This window comes from Bombina bombina, chromosome 8, assembly GCF_027579735.1.
Source record: "Bombina bombina isolate aBomBom1 chromosome 8, aBomBom1.pri, whole genome shotgun sequence".
NCBI lineage: Eukaryota > Metazoa > Chordata > Amphibia > Anura > Bombinatoridae > Bombina > Bombina bombina.
The window spans coordinates 287,634,375-287,655,993 of NC_069506.1; the positions used below are offsets into that span (position 1 = coordinate 287,634,375).

General features: G+C 42.1%; 1 protein-coding gene across 7 annotated transcripts in view; it reads right to left on the reverse strand.

Moving 5' to 3' along the window:
• MTOR (mechanistic target of rapamycin kinase) overlaps window positions 1–21,619 on the reverse strand; it is a 531,718-nt gene that overhangs the window by 168,464 nt on the left and 341,635 nt on the right. For all 7 annotated transcript variants that reach the window (XM_053691448.1, XM_053691447.1, XM_053691446.1 and 4 more), the window contains exon 44: window positions 2,595–2,693. In XM_053691448.1, coding sequence (XP_053547423.1) covers window positions 2,595–2,693 — 99 coding nt within the window. The remainder of the gene's footprint in view (window positions 1–2,594; window positions 2,694–21,619) is intronic.

Here is a 21,619-nt window from a genome sequence, read left to right on the forward strand (position 1 = left end):
ATAAAAACTACATTTAAACACCAAAAAACTCTAAGCCATCTCCGTGGAGATGTTGCCTGTACAACGGCAAAGAGAATGACTGGGGAAGGCGGAGCCTAGGAGGGATCATGTGACCAGCTTTGCTGGGCTCTTTGCCATTTCCTGTTGGGGAGGAGAATATCCCACAAGTAAGGATGACGCCGTGGACCGGACACACCTATGTTGGAGAAAATGAACACACTTTTTCTAACTTTGACCCCCAAAATCTGTTACACATCTACAACCACCAAAAAACACCCATGCTAAACAGTTTCTAAATTTTGTCCTGAGTTTACAAATACCCAATGTTTACATGTTCTTTGCAAGTTATAGGGCAATAAATACAAGTAGCACTTTTCTATTTCCAAAACACTTTTTTTTCAAAACTAGCGCTAGTTACATTGGAACACTGATATCTGTCAGGAATCCCTGAATATCCCTTGACATGTATATATATTTTTTTAGAAGACATCCCAAAGTATTGATCTAGGCCCATTTTGGTATATTTCATGCCACCATTTCACCCCCAAATGCGATCAAATAAAAAAAATTCTTCACTTTTTCACAAATGTTTTCACAAACTTTAGGTTTCTCCCGGAACTTATTTACAAACAACTTGTGCAATTATGGCATAAATGGTTGTAAATGCTTCTCTGGGATCCCCTTTGTTCAGAAATAGCAGACATATATGGCTTTGGCGTTGCTTTTTTGGTAATTAGAAGGCCGCTAAATGCCACTGCGCACCACACGTGTATTATGCGCAGCAGTGAAGGGGTTAATTAGGGAGCATGTAGGTTTAATTTTAGCTTTAGTGTACTGTAGTAGACAACCCCAAGTATTGATCTAGGCCCATTTTGGTATATTTCATGCCAACAATTCACCGCCAAATGCGATAAAATTTAAAAAAACTTTACATTTTTCACAATTTTAGGTTTCTCACTGAAATTATTTACAAACAGCTTGTGCAATTATGGCACAAATGGTTGTAAATGCTTCTCTGGGATCCCCTTTGTTCAGAAATAGCAGACAAATATGGCTTTGGCGTTGCTTTTTGGTAATTAGAAGGCTGCTAAATGCCGCTGCGCATCACACGTGTATTATGTCTAGCAGTGAAGGGGTTAATTAGGTAGCTTGTAGGGAGCTTAAAGGGTTAATTTTAGCTTTAGTGAAGAGATCAGCCTCCCACCTGAAACATAACACCCCCTGATCCCTCCCAAACAGCTCTCTTCCCTCCCCACCCCACAATTGTCCCCGCCATCTTAAGTACTGGAAGAAAGACTGCCAGTACTAAAATATATATATATATTTTAAATAATTATTCTGCTGTGTAGGATCCCCCCCCTTAGCCCCCAACCTCCCTGAACCCCCCCAACAGCTCTCTAACCCCCCCTCTGCCTTATTGTGCGCCATATTGGATACTGGCTGCTGTCTGCCAGTACCCAGTTTGAAATCAATTTTTTTTTTTAAATTAAAAAAACAAAACTATTTTCTGTAGTGTAGCTGCCCCCCCTCAACACCCAACCCCCCACCCTCTCCCAGATCGCTTAATATTTTTTATTCCCTCTCTCTTTTTTTAGTCCCACCTTGTCCCTCTTTAAACTTGTTCCATAGTGTAGGGTTTCTACCCGCCCGCGGACCCACACACGCGTGTGCGCCCAAGCACGCACCCAAATGCGATCCCGCCCCCCCTCCTCCACCGATGGTCGCCCACCCGCCTCCCTGGATCAGCTCCCACCAACGAATATAGCCATCAGTGACCGATGCAGAGAGGGCCATAGAATGGCTCTCTCTGCATCGGACTGCTAAAAACTGTTATTGCAGGATACCTCAATATTGAGGCATCACTGCAATAACAGGAAAGCGGCTGGAAGCGATCAGGGTCGTTTTCAAACGCTTTCAAAGACCAACGACGTACAGGGTACGTCCTCGGTCTTTAACTGTATTTTTTTGGGGGACGTACGCTGCACGTCGTCAGTCATTAAGGGGTTCAAAGGGATGAGAAAGTCAAAATGAAACTTGCATGATTCAGATAGAGCAGGTTATTTTAAGACACTTAAATTCACTTCTATTTTCAAATGTGCTTTGTTCGCTTGGTATCCCTTGTTAGAAATGAATACGCACATATCCTACACCAGAGGGAAGTAGCTGCTGATTGGTGCCTGCACACATTTGTCTCGTGTGACTGGCTAACTAGATGTGTTCAGCTAGCTGCAGTAGTGCAATGCTGTTACTTCAGCAATGGATAACAAGGGAATGAAGAAAATGTGATAATAGAAGTAAATAGGAAAGTTGTTTAAAATGGTATGTTCCATTCAAATCATGAAATAAAATGTTGGGGTCCCCTGTCCCTTTAATAGTCCTTATTTCATCTGCAGAGCTCAAAATGTAGCCTAGTTAAGAAATAGGCAGTATTTGTATTCTTCCCTCCCAAATTTTATTTATGAAAAACATCTTTTACTTCAATAAGTGAAAAAAACCTATATGGGTGGTGTGACAGATAGTAAGGAATGTGCTCAGTTATGATACCAGTGAGGTGAACACAGAAACATCTCAGATGAGTGACAGACACGACTTACCTGGGGATGATATCTGCCAATGTCAGTAAGCAGCTGGTGTATCAGGCGGCCCACGAGAGCTCGGGGTGTGTCGATCCTGGCAATGAGCTGAGGAATCACCTGTCAGAAGAGCAATGTAATTGTCACGTTCAGTGCATGGAACTCACTGATGGCTACTGAACAACTATAACTGGGATATCATGAGGACAATGTTATCAATGTAGCCAGAAAGTTGCCAAGGACAGAATTTCAGATCTAACAATCTATATATCTACATATAAACGTAAAAAAAATAATCTAACCTCTGTGTTTGTGTTATCAGAAACATTGCTGCTGGGATGGGAGAAAGCGGGTCATTAACCCTGGGATAACAAAGAGGGCTGAAAATAATGCAACTTAGAATTTGATGTAGTCACTATGACTATAGATAGCCACAAATGATTACTTCACAGTATGTTGCAGCCATATCTGGCATCTAATGGATTAACCCCAATTTCCACAATGTCACTGGATCCATCTTTGATTAAGATGTCATGGAGTGAAATTGTGGTATAATCAGGTAGTCCACCAGTGACATTCCAGTTACTAATCTGTGGTACATTTTATAAGCTTAGTATTGAGGATATTCCCCACCTACATCTAGATGAAATCTATATTTCACTATATTCCAGTGCTGACTTGTTTGCACATGTGCAGTAACTCTCCTTCAGATACTTGCAGTGTAAGTTAGGTTCCACAATGGTGGCCCCCTTGACTAGAGGGAGCTGCTTGAAGTGTATGTAGTGTCCCTTTAAGGTTGCAGTAGATTATAGACGTTGTTTCTTGTACTGCACAGGTGAGTAAATGACCAGCACATACTGCTGATTGCACACATTGTACTAGGGATGCACCGAAATTTCAGCCGCAAAAACGCTTCGGACGAAAAACTAAATTTATACTTACCTGATAAATGTATTTATTTCCGGACATGGAGAGTCCACAATGTCATTCAAATTACTAATGGTATATTCAAGTCCTGGCCAGCAGGAGGCAAAGAGCACCCCAACAAAGCTGTTAAGTGTAACTGCCTTACCCATATCCCCCAGTCATTCAGCCAAAGGAAATGGAAAAGGAAGAAACACAAGGGTGAAAATGTGCCTGAGGTTTACTCAAAAAAAAACTGCTGAATTACGTGGAGTCTCCATGTCCGGAAAAAGAATTAAACTTATCAGGTAAGCATACATTTTGTTTTCTTTCCTATGACATGGAGAGTCCACGACGTCATTCCAATTACTAGTGGGAACCAATACCCAAGCTAGAGGACACGGAATGAACAGGGAGGGAGAAAAAGGCAGGAGGACCTAAACAGAAGGCACCACCGCTTGAAGAACCTTTCTCCAAAAAGAAGCCTTGGCCGAGGCAAAAGTATCAAATTTGTAGAATTTGGAAAAAGTATGCAGAGAGGACCATGTTGCCGCCTTGCAAATCTGTTCAATAGAAGCTTCATTTTTGAAAACCCAAGAAGAGGAGACAGCCCTAGTGGATTGAGCCGTAATTCTCTCATGATGCTGCTGTCCAGCAGTCTCATAAGCCAAACTAATCAAATTTCTCAACCAGAGAGACAGAGAAGTAGAAGTGGCCTTCTGACCCTTACGCTTTCCAGAGAAAACAACAAACAGGGCAGAAGATTGCCTAAAATTTTTAGTAGCTTGTAAGTAAAATTTTAGAGCCCGCACAGGATCCAAGTTATGGAAAAGACGTTCCTTTTGAGAAGAAGGATTAGGACAATAAGAAGGAGCAACAATTTCCTGATTATGTTTCGATCCGATACTACCTTAGGGAGAAACCCCAATTTAGTACGAAGGACTGCCTTATTGGCATGAAAAGGTAGGGAGAATCACACTGCAGAGCTGAAAGTTCAGACACTCTGCGCGCAGAAAAAATCACAACCAGAAACATAACTTTCCAGGATAACAGTTTTATATCAACAACATGCATAGGCTCAAGTGGAGCCTGTTGCAAAACTTTAAGAACTAAATTTAAGCTTCACAGGGGAGCAACAGGTTTACACACAGGGCTGATTCTAACAAGGGCCTGTACAGAGGCTTGAACATCTGGTAAGTCTGCCAGACGTTTGTGCAAAAGGACAGATAATGCAGAAATCTGACCCTTTAGAGTGCTGACCGATAAACCCTTTTCCAGTCCATATTGAAGGAAAATCCGGGGAATCCTCACCCGGCTCTAGGAGAATCCCTTAGAATCACACCAATAAAGACATAAGAGTAATTGGTTTTCGAGCCTGAATCATAGTTTCTATGACCGCTTCAGAAAAAACATGTTTGGACAGAACTATGCATTCAATCTCCAAGCAGTTAGCTTCAAGAATCTAGGTTTGGATGGAGGAAAGGACCCTGAAGTAGAAGGTCCTTCCTCAAAGGTAACCTCCAAGGAGGTAGAGATGACATCCGTACCAGATCCACAAACCAGATCCTGCGCGGCCATGCAGGATCTATTAGAATCACCAATGCGTTCTCCTGTTTGATACAAGCGATGACTTGTGGAAGGAGAGCAAACGGAGGAAACAGATAAGCCAGAGAAAACCTCCAAAGAACTGCTAGAGCATCTATCAGAACGGCTTGAGGATCTCTTGACCTTGAACCATACCTTGGAACCTTGGCGTTTTGTCAGGACCCCATCAGATCCAACTCTGGAACCCTCCACTTGAGGGTTATCTGAGAGAACACTTCCGGATGGAGAGCCCACTACCCGGGATAAAAGGTCTGTCTGCTCAGAAAATCCGCTTCCCAGTTGTCCACTCCTGGGATGTGGATGGCAGATAGGAGACAATAGTGGACTTCCGACCATTGAAGAATGCGGGTCACCCCCTTCTAAGGAACTCTGAGTCCCTGGTGGTTGATGTAAGCAACTGAGGTGATGTTGTCCGATTGGAATCTTATAAACCGTACCAACAACAGTTGAGGCCACGCTGATAGAGAATTGAAGAAGGCTCTCAACTCCAAGATGTTTATGGGGAGAGAGGACTCTTCCCGAGACCACAGGCCCTGAGCATTTAGAGGGCCCCAAACAGCTCCCCAGCATGACAGACTGGCATCTATAGTCACAATTTCCCAAGAAGGTCTCAGAAACATCTCAGAAAGCAATTCCCCCGAGACAGATGTTCCTGTGACAGTCACCACAAGAGAGAGTCTCTTGTGAGGGTCCAGATTTATGCTCTGAGATAAATCTGAATTATCTCTGTTCCATTGACAAAGCATATAAAGCTGCAGCAGTCAAAGATGGAGCCGTGCAAAAGGAATGATGTCCATGGATACCACCATCAGACCAATCACCTCCATGCATTGGGCACGGATGGATGAAAAGGCAGACTGGAGAGAAAGGCAGGAAGCAAGAATCTCGTCTTTTCTGACCTACGTCAGAAAAATCTTCATGGACAGGGAATCTATTATAGTCCCTAGAAAACACACTTTGGTAGATGGAACAAGAGAACTTTTTTTTACAAATTCACCTTTCACCCATGGGAACAAAGAAAAGACAACAGCATCTCTGTATGAGATTGGGCTAGTTGAAAAGATGACGCCTGAACCAAAATGTTGTCTAGATATGGCGTCACAGCAATTCCCTGGGTTCTGATCACAGCCAATAGTGCCCCCAGAATCTTTGTGAATATTCTGGGAGCCGTGGTTAGACCAAATGGAAGAGCAACAAATTGGAAGTGATTGTCCAGAAATGCAAACCTCAGATACTGATGGTGTTCCCTGTGAATGGGAACATGAAGGTATGCATGCTTTCGGTCTATGGTCGTCATAAACTGACCTTCCTGTACCAAAAGAAGGATGGAACAAATAGTTTCCATCTTGAAGGATGGAACCCTGAGGAATTTGTTGAGACACTTGAGGTCTGGAATGGGCTGAAGAGTTCCCTCCTTTTTGGGAACCACAAATAGATTTAAATAGAATCCTAGACCCTGTTCTGCTAGAGGGACAGGAACAATAACTCCCAGTTAAATAGGTCTTTTACACAGTTTAAGAAGGCCTCCTTTATTTGGTTTGAGGACAGTCTTGACAGGAGAAATCTGCCCATTGGAGGGCAAGACTTGAATCCCATCCTGTAACCCTAGGATATTATGTCCATCCATTAAATCCATTGTCCTGAGGCAGGAAAGATACTTTTCCACCTGTTATCTCTGAAAAGATCTCTGCCAGACCAGGTCCAAAGTAAGTCTTTCCCTCATAGGGTAAAGCCAAAAGTTTGGCCTTAGATGAAACATTAGCAGACCAAGATTTTAACCACAGAGCCTTGCGGGCTAGTACCGTGAAGCTTATCCGCATATTCCCATCACAGATAAAAGTATTGGCCAATTTGAGAGCTTTGATCCTATCCTGGATCTCCTCTACTGTAGTTTCCTGTGTAATGAGATCAGACAATGCATCACACCAATAAGATGCAGCTCCCGCAACCGTAGCAATACTTGCTGCTGGTTGCCACTGTAGTCCTTGATGAACATACATCTTTTTTAAGTAAGCCTCTAGTTTCTTGTCCATTGGGTCCTTAAAAGAACAACTATACTCTATAGGAAAGGTAGTTCTCTTAGCAAGAGTAGAAATAGCTCCTTCTACCTTAGGTACAGTGCTTCATGAGTCACGAATAGAGTTAGCAACAGGAAACATATTTTTAAAAACAGGGAAAGGGGAAAAAGGAACCCCTGGCGTATCCAATTCTTGAGCTATAATTTCAGACATCTTCCTTGGAACAGGAAAAACCTCCTCAGAAGATGGAGAATCATAAACTCTATCCAGTTTAGAAGACTTAGCAGGATTGGCAGCAACCGAAGGTTCAGAGTCGTCTAAAGTAGCTAAGACCTCCTTCAATAGTAACCAGAGATATTCAAGCTTAAATCTAAAATTCACTTCTTCAGATTCTGAAGATTTTTTTGCTAAAGTCTCAGAGTCTGAGATCTCACCTTCAGAAGCTACTGAAGTATTCTCCTCATAAGACAACTTATCAAGAGTGGCTAATGCAGTTCTAGAGACAGGAGCCTTAGTATCAGGCAAACATTTAGACTGTCTCTTGCGCTTACCCAAGGAAGGGAAAGCTGATAAAGCCGCTGGTACTGCAGAGGAAACCTGAGCAGCAAAATGCCCAGGTAAATAAACGCCCCCAGGTGGTTGAGAGGACACAGAAGGCACAGTATGAGAAACAACTAAGGCTTGGGACGTTTAAGTAGAAAGCTGAGGCATGTCAGGCATAGCATAATCCTGAGAGACAGTTGGCTCAGAAGGGAGTAACTTATCTTTAAATTTTAAAGTTTTAGCTAAACAAGAGGAACAAAATTGCATTGGAAGAACCATTTGGGCCTCTAAGCATAATAAACATCTATCCATAGAGTTGGACTGATCCTGTTAAGAGTCCCTGCTATGGAGTAAAAGTTCCACTAGTACAAATAAAATCAGTAAGAAAAAGAACCAACATTTTTATTTACCAAACTAAATAAAAAAAGGAGGAAGAGAACATTAAACAATAAGATCGATATTGAAAAAAAACATCTCAGATTGCCTGAGGCTCCTACCAGCCAAAAGGAACACCCCACTAGCAGGAGTAAAAAACAGGATCTCCAGTAGAGAATTCTTCTCTTCTAAGACGATCCCCACAGAAGCTTCCGATATACTTGGATTCTAGATTGAGGGACCGCTTAAATAAAAAAACTTCTAACTGTAGCTGCACAGAAGAAAAAGATCGCTATGGATCTCCACTGCTCCGCAAAACCGGAAGTACGGGTCATGTGATCGGGCTCAATATAAACTGCGCAATACTTTTGAAAAAAAGTGCGCGGAAAAAAAATTAGACAGTTTAAAAAACTGCTTCCCCTTTTCACTTATGTCTAAAAGCACCCTGCATAGCGCTTAGCTATATCTGCTTTCTCTCTAAGCAATTAGTTTCTGTTAACATTTAATTAAAAAGTTGATATAGGTTAATAAACAAGCATATCTTATTATTAGCCTGTTACATCCCATAGCCTGTCATACCGATTATCTCATACTCATTAAGTGCCATACTGAGTAAAATAAAATAGTGTACCAAATATGAATCCTTACAATAAAGGATTATTAAGTACCAGAATGGATCTGAAAAAGAGGATTACCTCCTTAAGTGCTGCAGCCCTCCTGTTCCTAGAAGGCAAAGCCACTTACCTTAGATCCTATTGCATTCAAGATGCTGATCCTTAAGGTGTGGCAGGCACTATGCTCCCTGCAATGGACCTATAGGAAAAAGAAAGAACAGAGTAACCAACTCTGGCTTTCACAAAGGGGTAGCAAAGTGTTAAAAGTAAAGCAAAGACTTCCTCGCCGCCTTTTAACTGCTAAAAGCCACCACTACTCTTACTCATTCGATTGATTCACAATCCTTGCTTGCAGGGAAAAATACCCATAAAAGGATTAAAATCTTCAGACACCAACTTCGCACAAATCTCCATTGACAGAAGCAAAGAGAATGACTGGGGGTTATGGGTAAGGCAGTTACACTTAAAGGGGCAGTAAACCTAGAAAATAATGTTATATAATTCTGCACATAGTGCAGAATTATATAACATTATCTTAGCCAAACTTTATTCAACATAATATTGCCGGTGAAATTTGATTAAAAAAAGAGGGTTTTTCAGACCGCCGCTCTTGCTCTACTGAGCGGGTCTGGTTTTCCCCCTGAGCGCATCTGGGCAGCTGTCTAGTCACAGCCCGGCCCGATCGCGCCATTGCACTCAATGCAGCTCGCTCCACTATGTGCAGAATTATATAATATTATTTTCTAGGTTTACTGCCTCTTTAACAGCTTTGCTGGGGTGCTCTTTGCCTCCTCCTGCTGGCCAGGAGTTGAATATCATACTAATTGGAATGACGATGGGGACTCTCCATGTCAGAGGAATGAAATAGCATTTTCGGTTATTTTGTTTTTTTTGCCTGTTATTTTCGGTAAAATTATTGTGTAGCATATTTCAAATTTGATGCTAGCTGATAGCTGTTTTTTAAGTTCATTACTTGACTAACTGTTTTGCATATAATAATAGTTTTCTTGGACTATATTTTATTTGGATAATTGGTAAAAAAACAAAACTTAAATCTGATTCTGTTACACAGAACTAAATAAAGAATAATACAGTATATTGATATTTGATATTGTTTTAAGTAGGGATACAGAAACATTTTGGCCGTTTCGTTTTTTTTTGCTTGTTTTTTTTCTTGGTAAAATTATTGTGTAGCATATTATTGTTTTCAGAAATTTTTAGTCCAATATTAGTGTGTTACTTTCAATAAAAGTGTGGTTATTTTATTGGCTTGCAGTTTTTCAATTCAGATTAAATAAATAAATAGTCTAATTATGCAAAAAAAAAAAGAAGGAAATTTATGCTTACCTGATAAATTAATTTCTTTTACAATATACCGAGTCCACGGGTTTCATCCTTTACTTGTGGGATATATTCCTCCTGCTAACAGGAAGTGGCAAAGAGCACCACAGCAGAGCTGCTATATAGCTCCTCCCTTAACCCCTCCCCCCAGTCATTCGACCAAAGGTATAGGAAGAGAAAAGGAAAGAACTAACAAGGTGCAGAGGTGACAAAAGTTTATAAAAAATAAATCCTGTCTCAAAATGACAGGGTGGGCCGTAGACTCTGTATATCCTAAAAGAAATTAATTTATCAGGTAAGCATAAATTTCCTTTTCTTTTACAAGATATACAGAGTCCACGGGTTTCATCCTTTACCAATACCAAAGCTTTAGGACACGGATGAAAGGGAGGGACAAGACAGGAACCTAAACGGAAGGCACCATTGCTTGAAGCACCTTTCTTCCAAAAATAGCCTCAGAAGAAGCAAAAGTATCAAATTTGTAAAATTTGGAAAAAGTATGAAGGGAGGACCAAGTCGCAGCCTTACAAATCTGTTCAACAGAAGCATAGTTTTTAAAAGCCCAAGTGGAAGCCACAGCTCTAGTGGAATGAGCCGTAATCTTTTCAGGGGTCTGCTGTCCAGCAGTCTCATATGCCAGGCAAATGATGCTTTTCAGCCAAAAAGAGAGAGAGGTAGCCATAGCTTTTTGACCCCTACGCTTCCCAGAATAAACAACAAACAGGGAAGATGTTTGACGGAAATCCTTGGTCGCTTGTAAATAAAATTTTAAAGAGCGAACCACATCCAAATTATGTAACAAACGTTCCTTCTTAGAGGAAGGATTAGGACACAAGGAAGGAACCCCAACTTCCTTATTAATATTCTTATTTGAAACAACCTTAGGAAGGAATCCAGGTTTAGTACGCAAAACCACCTTATCAGAATGAAATATAAGATAAGGGGAATCACATTGTAATGCAGAAACCTCAGAAACTCTTCGAGCCGAAGAAAACAGAATTTATGCTTACCTGATAAATTACTTTCTCCAACGGTGTGTCCGGTCCACGGCGTCATCCTTACTTGTGGGATATTCTCTTCCCCACCAGGAAATGGCAAAGAGTCCCAGCAAAGCTGGTCACATGATCCCTCCTAGGCTCCGCCCACCCCAGTCATTCGACCGACGGATAGGAGGAAATATATATAGGATAAACCATATGATACCGTGGTGACTGTAGTTAGAGAAAATAATTCATCAGACCTGATTAAAAAACCAGGGCGGGCCGTGGACCGGACACACCGTTGGAGAAAGTAATTTATCAGGTAAGCATAAATTCTGTTTTCTCCAACATTGGTGTGTCCGGTCCACGGCGTCATCCTTACTTGTGGGAACCAATACCAAAGCTTTAGGACACGGATGAAGGGAGGGAGCAAATCAGGTCACCTAAATGGAAGGCACCACGGCTTGCAAAACCTTTCTCCCAAAAATAGCCTCCGAAGAAGCAAAAGTATCAAATTTGTAAAATTTGGCAAAAGTGTGCAGTGAAGACAAAGTCGCTGCCTTACATATCTGGTCAACAGAAGCCTCGTTCTTGAAGGCCCATGTGGAAGCCACAGCCCTAGTGGAGTGAGCTGTGATTCTTTCAGGAGGCTGCCGTCCGGCAGTCTCATAAGCCAATCGGATAATGCTTTTAAGCCAAAAGGAAAGAGAGGTAGAAGTCGCTTTTTGACCTCTCCTTTTACCAGAATAAACAACAAACAAGGAAGATGTTTGTCTGAAATCTTTAGTAGCCTCTAAATAGAATTTTAGAGCACGGACTACGTCCAAATTGTGTAACAAACGTTCCTTCTTTGAAACTGGATTCGGACACAAAGAAGGTACAACTATCTCCTGGTTAATATTTTTGTTGGAAACAACTTTCGGAAGAAAACCAGGCTTAGTACGCAAAACCACCTTATCTGCATGGAACACCAGATAGGGCGGAGAACACTGCAGAGCAGATAACTCTGAAACTCTTCTAGCAGAAGAAATTGCAACCAAAAAACAAAACTTTCCAAGATAATAACTTAATATCTACGGAATGTAAGGGTTCAAACGGAACCCCTTGAAGAACTGAAAGAACTAGATTTAGACTCCAGGGAGGAGTCAAAGGTCTGTAAACAGGCTTGATCCTAACCAGAGCCTGAACAAATGCTTGAACATCTGGCACAGCTGCCAGTCTTTTGTGAAGTAAAACAGATAAAGCAGAGATCTGTCCCTTCAGAGAACTTGCAGATAATCCTTTCTCCAAACCTTCTTGTAGAAAGGATAGAATCTTAGGAATTTTTATCTTGTTCCATGGGAATCCTTTAGATTCACACCAACAGATATATTTTTTCCATATTTTATGGTAAATTTTTCTAGTTACAGGCTTTCTAGCCTGAATCAGAGTATCTATTACAGAATCTGAAAACCCACGCTTTGATAAAAACAAGCGTTCAATCTCCAAGCCGTCAGTTGGAGGGAAACCAGATTCGGATGTTCGAATGGACCCTGAACAAGAAGGTCCTGTCTCAAAGGTAGCTTCCATGGTGGAGCCGATGACATATTCACCAGGTCTGCATACCAAGTCCTGCGTGGCCACGCAGGAGCTATCAAGATCACCGAGGCCCTCTCCTGATTGATCCTGGCTACCAGCCTGGGGATGAGAGGAAACGGTGGGAATACATAAGCTAGGTTGAAGGTCCAAGGTGCTACTAGTGCATCTACTAGGGTCGCCTGGATCTGGACCCGTAGCAAGGAACCTTGAAGTTCTGACGAGACGCCATCAGATCCATGTCTGGAATGCCCCATAACTGAGTTATTTAGGCAAAGATTTCCGGATGGAGTTCCCACTCCCCCGGATGGAATGTCTGACGACTCAGAAAATCCGCTTCCCAATTTCCCACTCCTGGGATGTGGATCGCAGACAAGTGGCAGGAGTGATCCTCCGCCCATTGAATTATCTTGGTCACTTCTTTCATCGCCAGGGAACTCCTTGTTCCCCCCTGATGATTGATATATGCAACGGTCGTCATGTTGTCTGACTGAAACCTTATGAATTTGGCCTTTGCTAGTTGAGGCCAAGCTCTGAGAGCATTGAAAATCGCTCTCAGTTCCAGAATGTTTATCGGGAGAAGAGACTCTTCCCGAGACCATAGACCCTGAGCTTTCAGGGATTCCCAGACCGCGGCCCCAGCCCACTAGGCTGGCGTCGGTCGTGACAATGACCCACTCTGGTCTGCGGAAGCTCATTCCCTGTGACAGATTGTCCAGGGTCAGCCACCAACGGAGTGAATCTCTGGTCTTTTGATCTACTTGAATCGTCGGAGACAAGTCTGTATAATCCCCATTCCACTGTCTGAGTATGCACAGTTGTAATGGTCTTAGATGAATTTGTGCAAAAGGAACTATGTCCATTGTTGCAACCATCAATCCTATTACTTCCATGCACTGCGCTATGGAAGGACGAGGAACAGAATTAAGTACTTGACAAGAGCTTAGAAGTTTTGATTTTCTGACCTCTGTCAGAAAAATCCTAATTTCTAAGGAATCTATTATTGTTCCCAAGAAGGGAACTCTTGTTGACGGGGACAGAGAACTTTTTTCTTTGTTCACCTTCCATCCGTCAGATCTGAGAAAGGCTAGGACGATGTCCGTATGAGCCTTTGCTTTTGACAGGGACGACGCTTGAATCAGGATGTCGTCCAAGTAAGGTACTACTGCAATGCCCCTTGGTCTTAGAACCGCTAGAAGGGACCCTAGTACCTTTGTGAAAATCCTTGGAGCAGTGGCTAATCCGAATGGAAGTGCCACAAACTGGTAATGCTTGTCCAGAAAAGCGAACCTTAGGAACTGATGATGTTCCTTGTGGATAGGAATATGTAGGTACGCATCCTTTAAATCCACGGTAGTCATAAATTGATTTTCCTGGATAGTAGGTAGGATCGTTCGAATAGTTTCCATTTTGAACGATGGTACCCTGAGAAATTTGTTTAGGATCTTTAGATCCAAAATTGGTCTGAATGTTCCCTCTTTTTTGGGAACTATGAACAGATTGGAATAAAATCCCATTCCTTGTTCTCTTATTGGAACTGGATGTATCACTCCCATCTTTAACAGGTCTTCTACACAATGTAAGAATGCCTGTCTCTTTATTTGGTTTGAAGATAATTGAGACCTGTGGAACCTTCTCCTTGGGGGTAGTTCCTTGAATTCCAGGAGATAACCTTGAGAAACTATTTCTAGCGCCCAAGGATCCTGAACATCTCTTGCCCAAGCCTGAGCAAAGAGAGAAAGTCTGCCCCCCACTAGATCCGGTCCCGGATCGGGGGCTATCCCTTCATGCTGTTTTGGTAGCAGTGGTAGGCTTCTTGGCCTGCTTACCCTTGTTCCAGCCTTGCATTGGTTTCCAGGCTGGTTTGGGTTGTGAAATATTACCCTCTTGCTTAGAGGATACAGAATTAGAGACAGGTCCGTTTCTGCGAAAGGGACGAAAATTAGGCTTATTTTTAGCCTTAAAAGACCTATCCTGTGGGAGGGCGTGGCCCTTTCCCCCAGTGATGTCTGAAATAATCTCTTTCAAATCAGGTCCAAATAATGTTTTACCTTTGAAAGGAATGTTAAGCAATTTTGTCTTGGAAGACACATCCGCTGACCAAGACTTTAGCCAAAGCGCTCTGCGCGCCACGACAGCAAACCCTGAATTTTTCACCGCTAATCTAGCTAATTGCAAAGCGGCATCTAAAACAAAAGAGTTAGCCAATTTAAGTGCTTGAACTCTGTCCATAACCTCCTCATACGAAGATTCTTTGCTGAGCGATTTTTCTAGTTCCTCGAACCAGAAACACGCTGCCGTAGTGACAGGAACAATGCATGAAATTGGTTGTAGAAGGTAACCTTGCTGTACAAAAATCTTTTTAAGCAAACCCTCTAATTTCTTATCCATAGGATCTTTGAAAGCACAACTATCTTCGATAGGAATAGTAGTGCGTTTGTTTAGATTAGAAACCGCCCCCTCGACCTTGGGGACTGTCTGCCATAAGTCCTTTCTGGGGTCGACTATAGGAAATAATTTCTTAAATATAGAGGGGAGGAACAAAAGGTATGCCGGGCCTTTCCCACTCTTTATTTACTATGTCCGCCACCCGCTTGGGTATAGGAAAAGCTTCGGGGGGCACCGGAACCTCTAGGAACTTGTCCATCTTACATAATTTCTCTGGAATGACCAAATTGTCACAATCATCCAGAGTAGATAACACCTCCTTAAGCAGTGCGCGGAGATGTTCTAATTTAAATTTAAATGTCACAACATCAGGTTCAGCTTGATGAGAAATTTTTCCTGAATCTGAAATTTCTCCATCAGACAAAACCTCCCTCATGGCCCCTTGAGATTGGTGTGAGGGTATGTCAGAACAGTTATCATCAGCGTCCTCTTGCTCTTCAGTGTTTAAAACAGAGCAATCGCGCTTTCTCTGATAAGTAGGCATTTTGGATAAAAGATTTGCTATGGAGTTATCCATTACAGCCGTTAATTGTTGCATGGTAATAAGTATTGGCGCACTAGATGTACTAGGGGCCTCCTGTGTGGGCATAACTGGTGTAGACACAGTAGGGGATGATGTAGTATCATGTTTACTCCCCTCATTTGAGGAATCATCTTGGGCAATATCATTATCTGTGGCATTACTGTCCTTACTTTGTTTGGACACTATGGCACAATTATCACATAAATTTAAATGGGGAGACACATTGGCTTTCATACATATAGAACATAGCTTATCTGATGGTACAGACATGTTAAACAGGCTTAAACTTGTCAACAAAGCACAAAAAACGTTTTAAAATAAAACCGTTACTGTCACTTTAAATTTCAAACTGAAAACACTTTATTACTGAATATGTGAAAAAGTATGAAGGAATTGTTCAAAATTCACCAACATTTCACCAGTGTCTTAAAGCATTAAAAGTATTGCACACCAAATTTCAGAGCTTTAACCCTTAAATTAACGGAACCGGAGCCGTTTTTACATTTAACCCCTATACAGTCCCAGAATGAGGCTCTGTCTATAACTAGAAAGGCCCCCATCTGAAAAAGGTGTCCAACACAGTGCCTGCCGTTTTTCTAAACGTTCCCCAAGATTATAATACCAATAATTAGTTAGAATCTGCATAATATGCCTAGTAAAGCAATCATTTTAGCCCAGAAAAATGTCTACCAGTTTTTAAGCCCTTTTTGAAGCCCTTTATTCTTTTATGTTTAACTAAGAAAATGGCTTACCGGTCCCCATGAGGGGAAATGACAGCCTTCCAGCATTACATGGTCTTGTTAGAAATGTGGCTAGTCATACCTTAAGCAGAAAAGTCTGCTAACTGTTTCCCCCAACTGAAGTTACTTCATCTCAACAGTCCTGTGTGGAAACAGCAATCGATTTTAGATACTGTCTGCTAAAATCATCTTCCTCTTACAAACAGAAATCTTCATCCTTTTCTGTTTCAGAGTAAATAGTACATACCAGCACTATTTTAAAATAACAAACACTTGATAGAAGAATAAAAAACTACATTTAAACACCAAAAAACTCTTAACCATCTCCGTGGAGATGTTGCCTGTGCAACGGCAAAGAGAATGACTGGGGTGGGCGGAGCCTAGGAGGGATCATGTGACCAGCTTTGCTGGGACTCTTTGCCATTTCCTGTTGGGGAAGAGAATATCCCACAAGTAAGGATGACGCCGTGGACCGGACACACCAATGTTGGAGAAATAGCTACTAAAAACAAAACTTTCCAAGATAACAGTTTAATATCTATGGAATGCATGGGTTCAAACGGAACCCCTTGAAGAACATTAAGAACTAAATTCAAGCTCCATGGCGGAGCAATTGTTTTAAACACAGGCTTGATTCTGATTAAAGCCTGAACATCTGGGACATCTGCCAGGCGCTTGTGAAGCAAAATTGACAAAGAAGAAATCTGTCCCTTCAAGGAACTAGCTGATAATCCCTTCTCCAATCCTTCTTGGAGAAAAGACAAAATCCTAGGAATCCTAATCTTATTCCATGAGTAACCCTTGGATTCACACCAATAAAGATATTTACGCCATATCTTATGGTAAATTTTTCTAGTAACCGGCTTGCGAGCCTGAATCAGAGTATCAATGACCGGCTCAGAGAAACCCCGCTTAGATAAAATCAAGTGTTCAATCTCCAAGCAGTCAGCTGCAGAGAAGTTAGATTTGGATGTTGGAAAGGACCTTGAATGAGAAGGTCCTTTCTCAATGGCAGTCTCCACGGTGGCAGAGACTACATGTCCACTAGATCTGCATACCAGGTCCTGCGTGGCCACGCAGGCGCTATTAGAATTACTGAAGCCCTCTCCTGTTTGATTTTGGCAATCACACAAGGAAGGAGAGGAAAAGGTGGAAACACATAAGCCAGGTTAAACGACCAAGGTACTGCTAGAGCATCTATCAGTACAGCCTGGGGATCCCTTGACCTGGACCCGTAATGTGGAAGTTTGGCATTCTGTTGAGATGCCATCAGATCCAATTCCGGTGTGCCCCATTGATGAATCAAGGTTGCAAACACCTCCAGATGAAGTTCCCACTCCCCCGAATGAAAAGTCTGACGACTTAGAAAATCCGCTTCCCAGTTTGCTACTCCTGGGATATAGATCGCAGACAGATGGCAAGAGTGAGCCTCCGCCCATCGAATTATCTTTGATACTTCTATCATCGCTAGAGAACTCCTTGTTCCCCCCTGATGATTGATATATGCCACAGTCATGATATTGTCCAACTGGAATCTTATGAATTTGGCCGAAGCCAACTGAGGCCACGCCAGCAGCGCGTTGAATATCGCTCTCAGTTCCAGAATATTGATTGGCAATTGAGACTCCACCTGAGTCCACACACCCTGAGCCTTCAGAAAATTCCAGACTGCACCCCATCCCAGGAGACTGGCGTCCGCCGTTACTATTACCCAAGATGGCCTGCGGAAGCACATCCCTTGGGACAGATTGTCCTGTGACAACCACCACCTAAGAGAGTCTCTGGTCTCTTGGTCCAGATTTATCTGAGGAGATAAATTTGCATAATCCCCATTCCACTGACTGAGCATGCACAGTTGTAGTGGTCTGAGATGAAAGCGAGCAAACGGGATGATATCCATTGCTGCTACCATTAGTCCGATGACTTCCATACACTGAGCCACTGATGGCCGATGAATAGACTGCAGAGCTCGGCAAGTATTTAGAATCTTTGATTTTCTGACTTCTGTCAGAAATATTTTCATGTTTACTGAGTCTATCAGAGTTCCCAGGAATGGAACTCTTGTCTGTGGAACTAGTGAACTTTTTTCTACATTCACTTTCCAACCGTGAGTTCTCAGAAATGACAACACGATGTCCGTGTGAGATTTGGACAGATGATAGGTTGACGCCTGGATCAAGATATCGTCCAGATAGGGCGCCACCGCTATGCCTCGCGGCCTGAGAACCGCTAGAAGAGACCCTAGAACCTTTGTGAAGATCCTGGGAGCCGTGGTCAACCCGAAGGGAAGGGCCACAAACTGGTAATGTTTGTCCTGAAATGCAAATCGCAGGAACTGGTGATGATCCTTGTGGATAGGAATGTGAAGGTACGCATCCTTCAGGTCCACCGTGGTCATGTATTGACCCTCTTGGATCATTGGCAAAATATGAATAGTCTCCATCTTGAAAGATGGGACTCTGAGAAACTTGTTTAGACATATGAGATCTAAAATCGGTCTGAAGGTTCCCTCTTTTTTGGGAACCACAAATAGGTTTGAATAGAACCCCTGCCCCTGTTCCAGATCTGGAACTGGGCAAATTACACCCATGGTGTAGAGGTCTTTTACACAGCGTAAGAACGCCTCTCTTTTTGTCTGGTCTACAGACAATCGTGAAAGATGAAATCTTCCCCTTGGGGGGAAGTCCATGAATTCCAACTGATACCCCTGGGTCACAATTTCCAATGCCCAAGGATCCTGTACATCCCTTGCCCAAGCCTGAGCAAAGAAAGAGAGTCTGCCCCCTACTAGATGTGGTCCCGGATCGGAGACTGCCCCTTCATGCTGTCTTGGTAGCAGCAGCGGGCTTTTTGACTTGTTTACCCTTATTCCAGGCCTGGTTAGGTCTCCAGACTGCCTTGGATTGAGCAAAGTTCCCTTCCTGCTTAGTGGAGGAAGAGGAAGCAGAGGATGTTCTTTTAAAGTTTCGAAAGGAACGAAAATTAGTTTGTTTACTCCTCATCTTGAGGGGCTTGTCCTGAGGTAGGGTGTGACCCTTACCTCCAGTAATGTCAGAGATTATTTCCTTCAGCTCAGGACTGAATAGGGTCTTACCTTTGAAGGGAATAGATAAAAGCTTAGATTTAGACGATACGTTAGCCGACCATGACTTTAGCCATAACGCTCTACGCGCTACAATGGCAAAGCATGCGTTTTTCGCTGCTAATTTTGTAAGTTGAAAAGCAACATCAGTCATAAAAGAATTTGCTAGTTTAAGAGCCTTAATTCTGTCTAAAATGTCTTCTAAAGGTGTCTCAACCTTCAGAGACTCTTCCAGGGCGTCAAACCAAAAGGCAGCTGCAGTAGTTACTGGAACCATGCAGGTTATAGGCTGTAAGAGAAAACCCTGGTGAACAAATAGTTTCTTTAGAAGACCCTCTAATTTTTTATCCATAGGGTCTTTAAAAGCACAGCTGTCCTCAATGGGTATAGTTGTACGTTTAGCTAAAGTAGATATAGCTCCTTCCACCTTGGGAACCAATTGCCAGGAGTCCCGTATGGTGTCAGATATGGGAAACATTTTCTTAAAATTAGGAGGGGGAAAAAACGGTATACCTTGTCTATCCCATTCCTTCTTAACAATTTTCTAAATTCTCTTAGGAACCGGAAAAACATCCGTGTAAGTAGGTACTTCCAAATATTTGTCCATTTTACACAATTTTTCTGGGGGAATTGTGATAGGGTCACAATCATCCAGAGTCGCCAGAACCTCCCTGAGCAATAAGCGGAGGTGTTCTAATTTGAATTTAAAGGACATGACGTCCGAATCTGTCTGAGGTAATAAACTTCCTGACTCTGAAAGTTCTCCCTCAGACATAAAATCCCTAACCCCCAAACCAGAACATTGTGAGGGTGCATCGGAAATAGCCACTAAGGCATCAGAGGATTCAGTATTAACATTAATATCTGACCTATGGCGTTTACCCTGCAAACCTGGCAGTTGGGATAATACCTCTGTAAGGGTAGTAGACATAACTGCAGCCATATCTTGCAAAGTAAAAGAACTAGACGCACTAGAAGTACTTGGCGTCGCTTGTGCGGGCGTTAAAGGTTGAGACACTAGGGGAGAATTAGGTGGCATATCCTGGTTCTCTTCAGACTGAGAATCATCCTTAGGCACACTATCATTACCTAAAATATGATCTTTACAGTGTAGGGCCCTTTCAGTACAAGAAGGACACAATGTAATAGGGGGTTCCACTATGGCTTCTAAACACATAGAACACTGACTTTCTTCATTGTCAGACATATTGAACAGACTAGTAATAACAGCACAAGTCGTTAATAATCTTTATTATGTGAGAAAAACAATTTAGTAAAAAAACGATACTGTACCTTTAAGGAAAAAAAAAGTGTACACAGATTTCCCAAAAGTGCTAAAACGTTAAGGAAAATTGAAAAACATAATTTATGTAAGAACTTACCTGATAAATTCATTTCTTTCATATTAGCAAGAGTCCATGAGCTAGTGACGTATGGGATATACATTCCTACCAGGAGGGGCAAAGTTTCCCAAACCTCAAAATGCCTATAAATACACCCCTCACCACACCCACAATTCAGTTTAACGAATAGCCAAGAAGTGGGGTGATAAAAAAGTGCGAAAGCATATAAAATAAGGAATTGGAATAATTGTGCTTTATACAAAAATCATAACCACCACAAAAAAAGGGCGGGCCTCATGGACTCTTGCTAATATGAAAGAAATGAATTTATCAGGTAAGTTCTTACATAAATTATGTTTTCTTTCATGTAATTAGCAAGAGTCCATGAGCTAGTGACGTATGGGATAATGATTACCCAAGATGTGGATCTTTCCACACAAGAGTCACTAGAGAGGGAGGGATAAAATAAAGACAGCCAATTCCTGCTGAAAATAATCCACACCCAAAATAAAGTTTAATGAAAAACATAAGCAGAAGATTCAGACTGAAACCGCTGCCTGAAGTACTTTTCTACCAAAAACTGCTTCAGAAGAAGAAAATACATCAAAATGGTAGAATTTAGTAAAAGTATGCAAAGAGGACCAAGTTGCTGCTTTGCAAATCTGATCAACCGAAGCTTCATTCCTAAACGCCCAGGAAGTAGAAACTGACCTGGTAGAATGAGCTGTAATCCTCTGAGGCGGAGTTTTACCCGACTCAACATAGGCAAGATGAATTAAAGATTTCAACCAAGATGCCAAAGAAATAGCAGAAGCTTTCTGGCCTTTTCTAGAACCGGAAAAGATAACAAATAGACTAGAAGTCTTTCGGAAAGATTTAGTAGCTTCAACATAATATTTCAAAGCTCTAACAACATCCAAAGAATGCAATGATTTCTCCTTAGAATTTTTAGGATT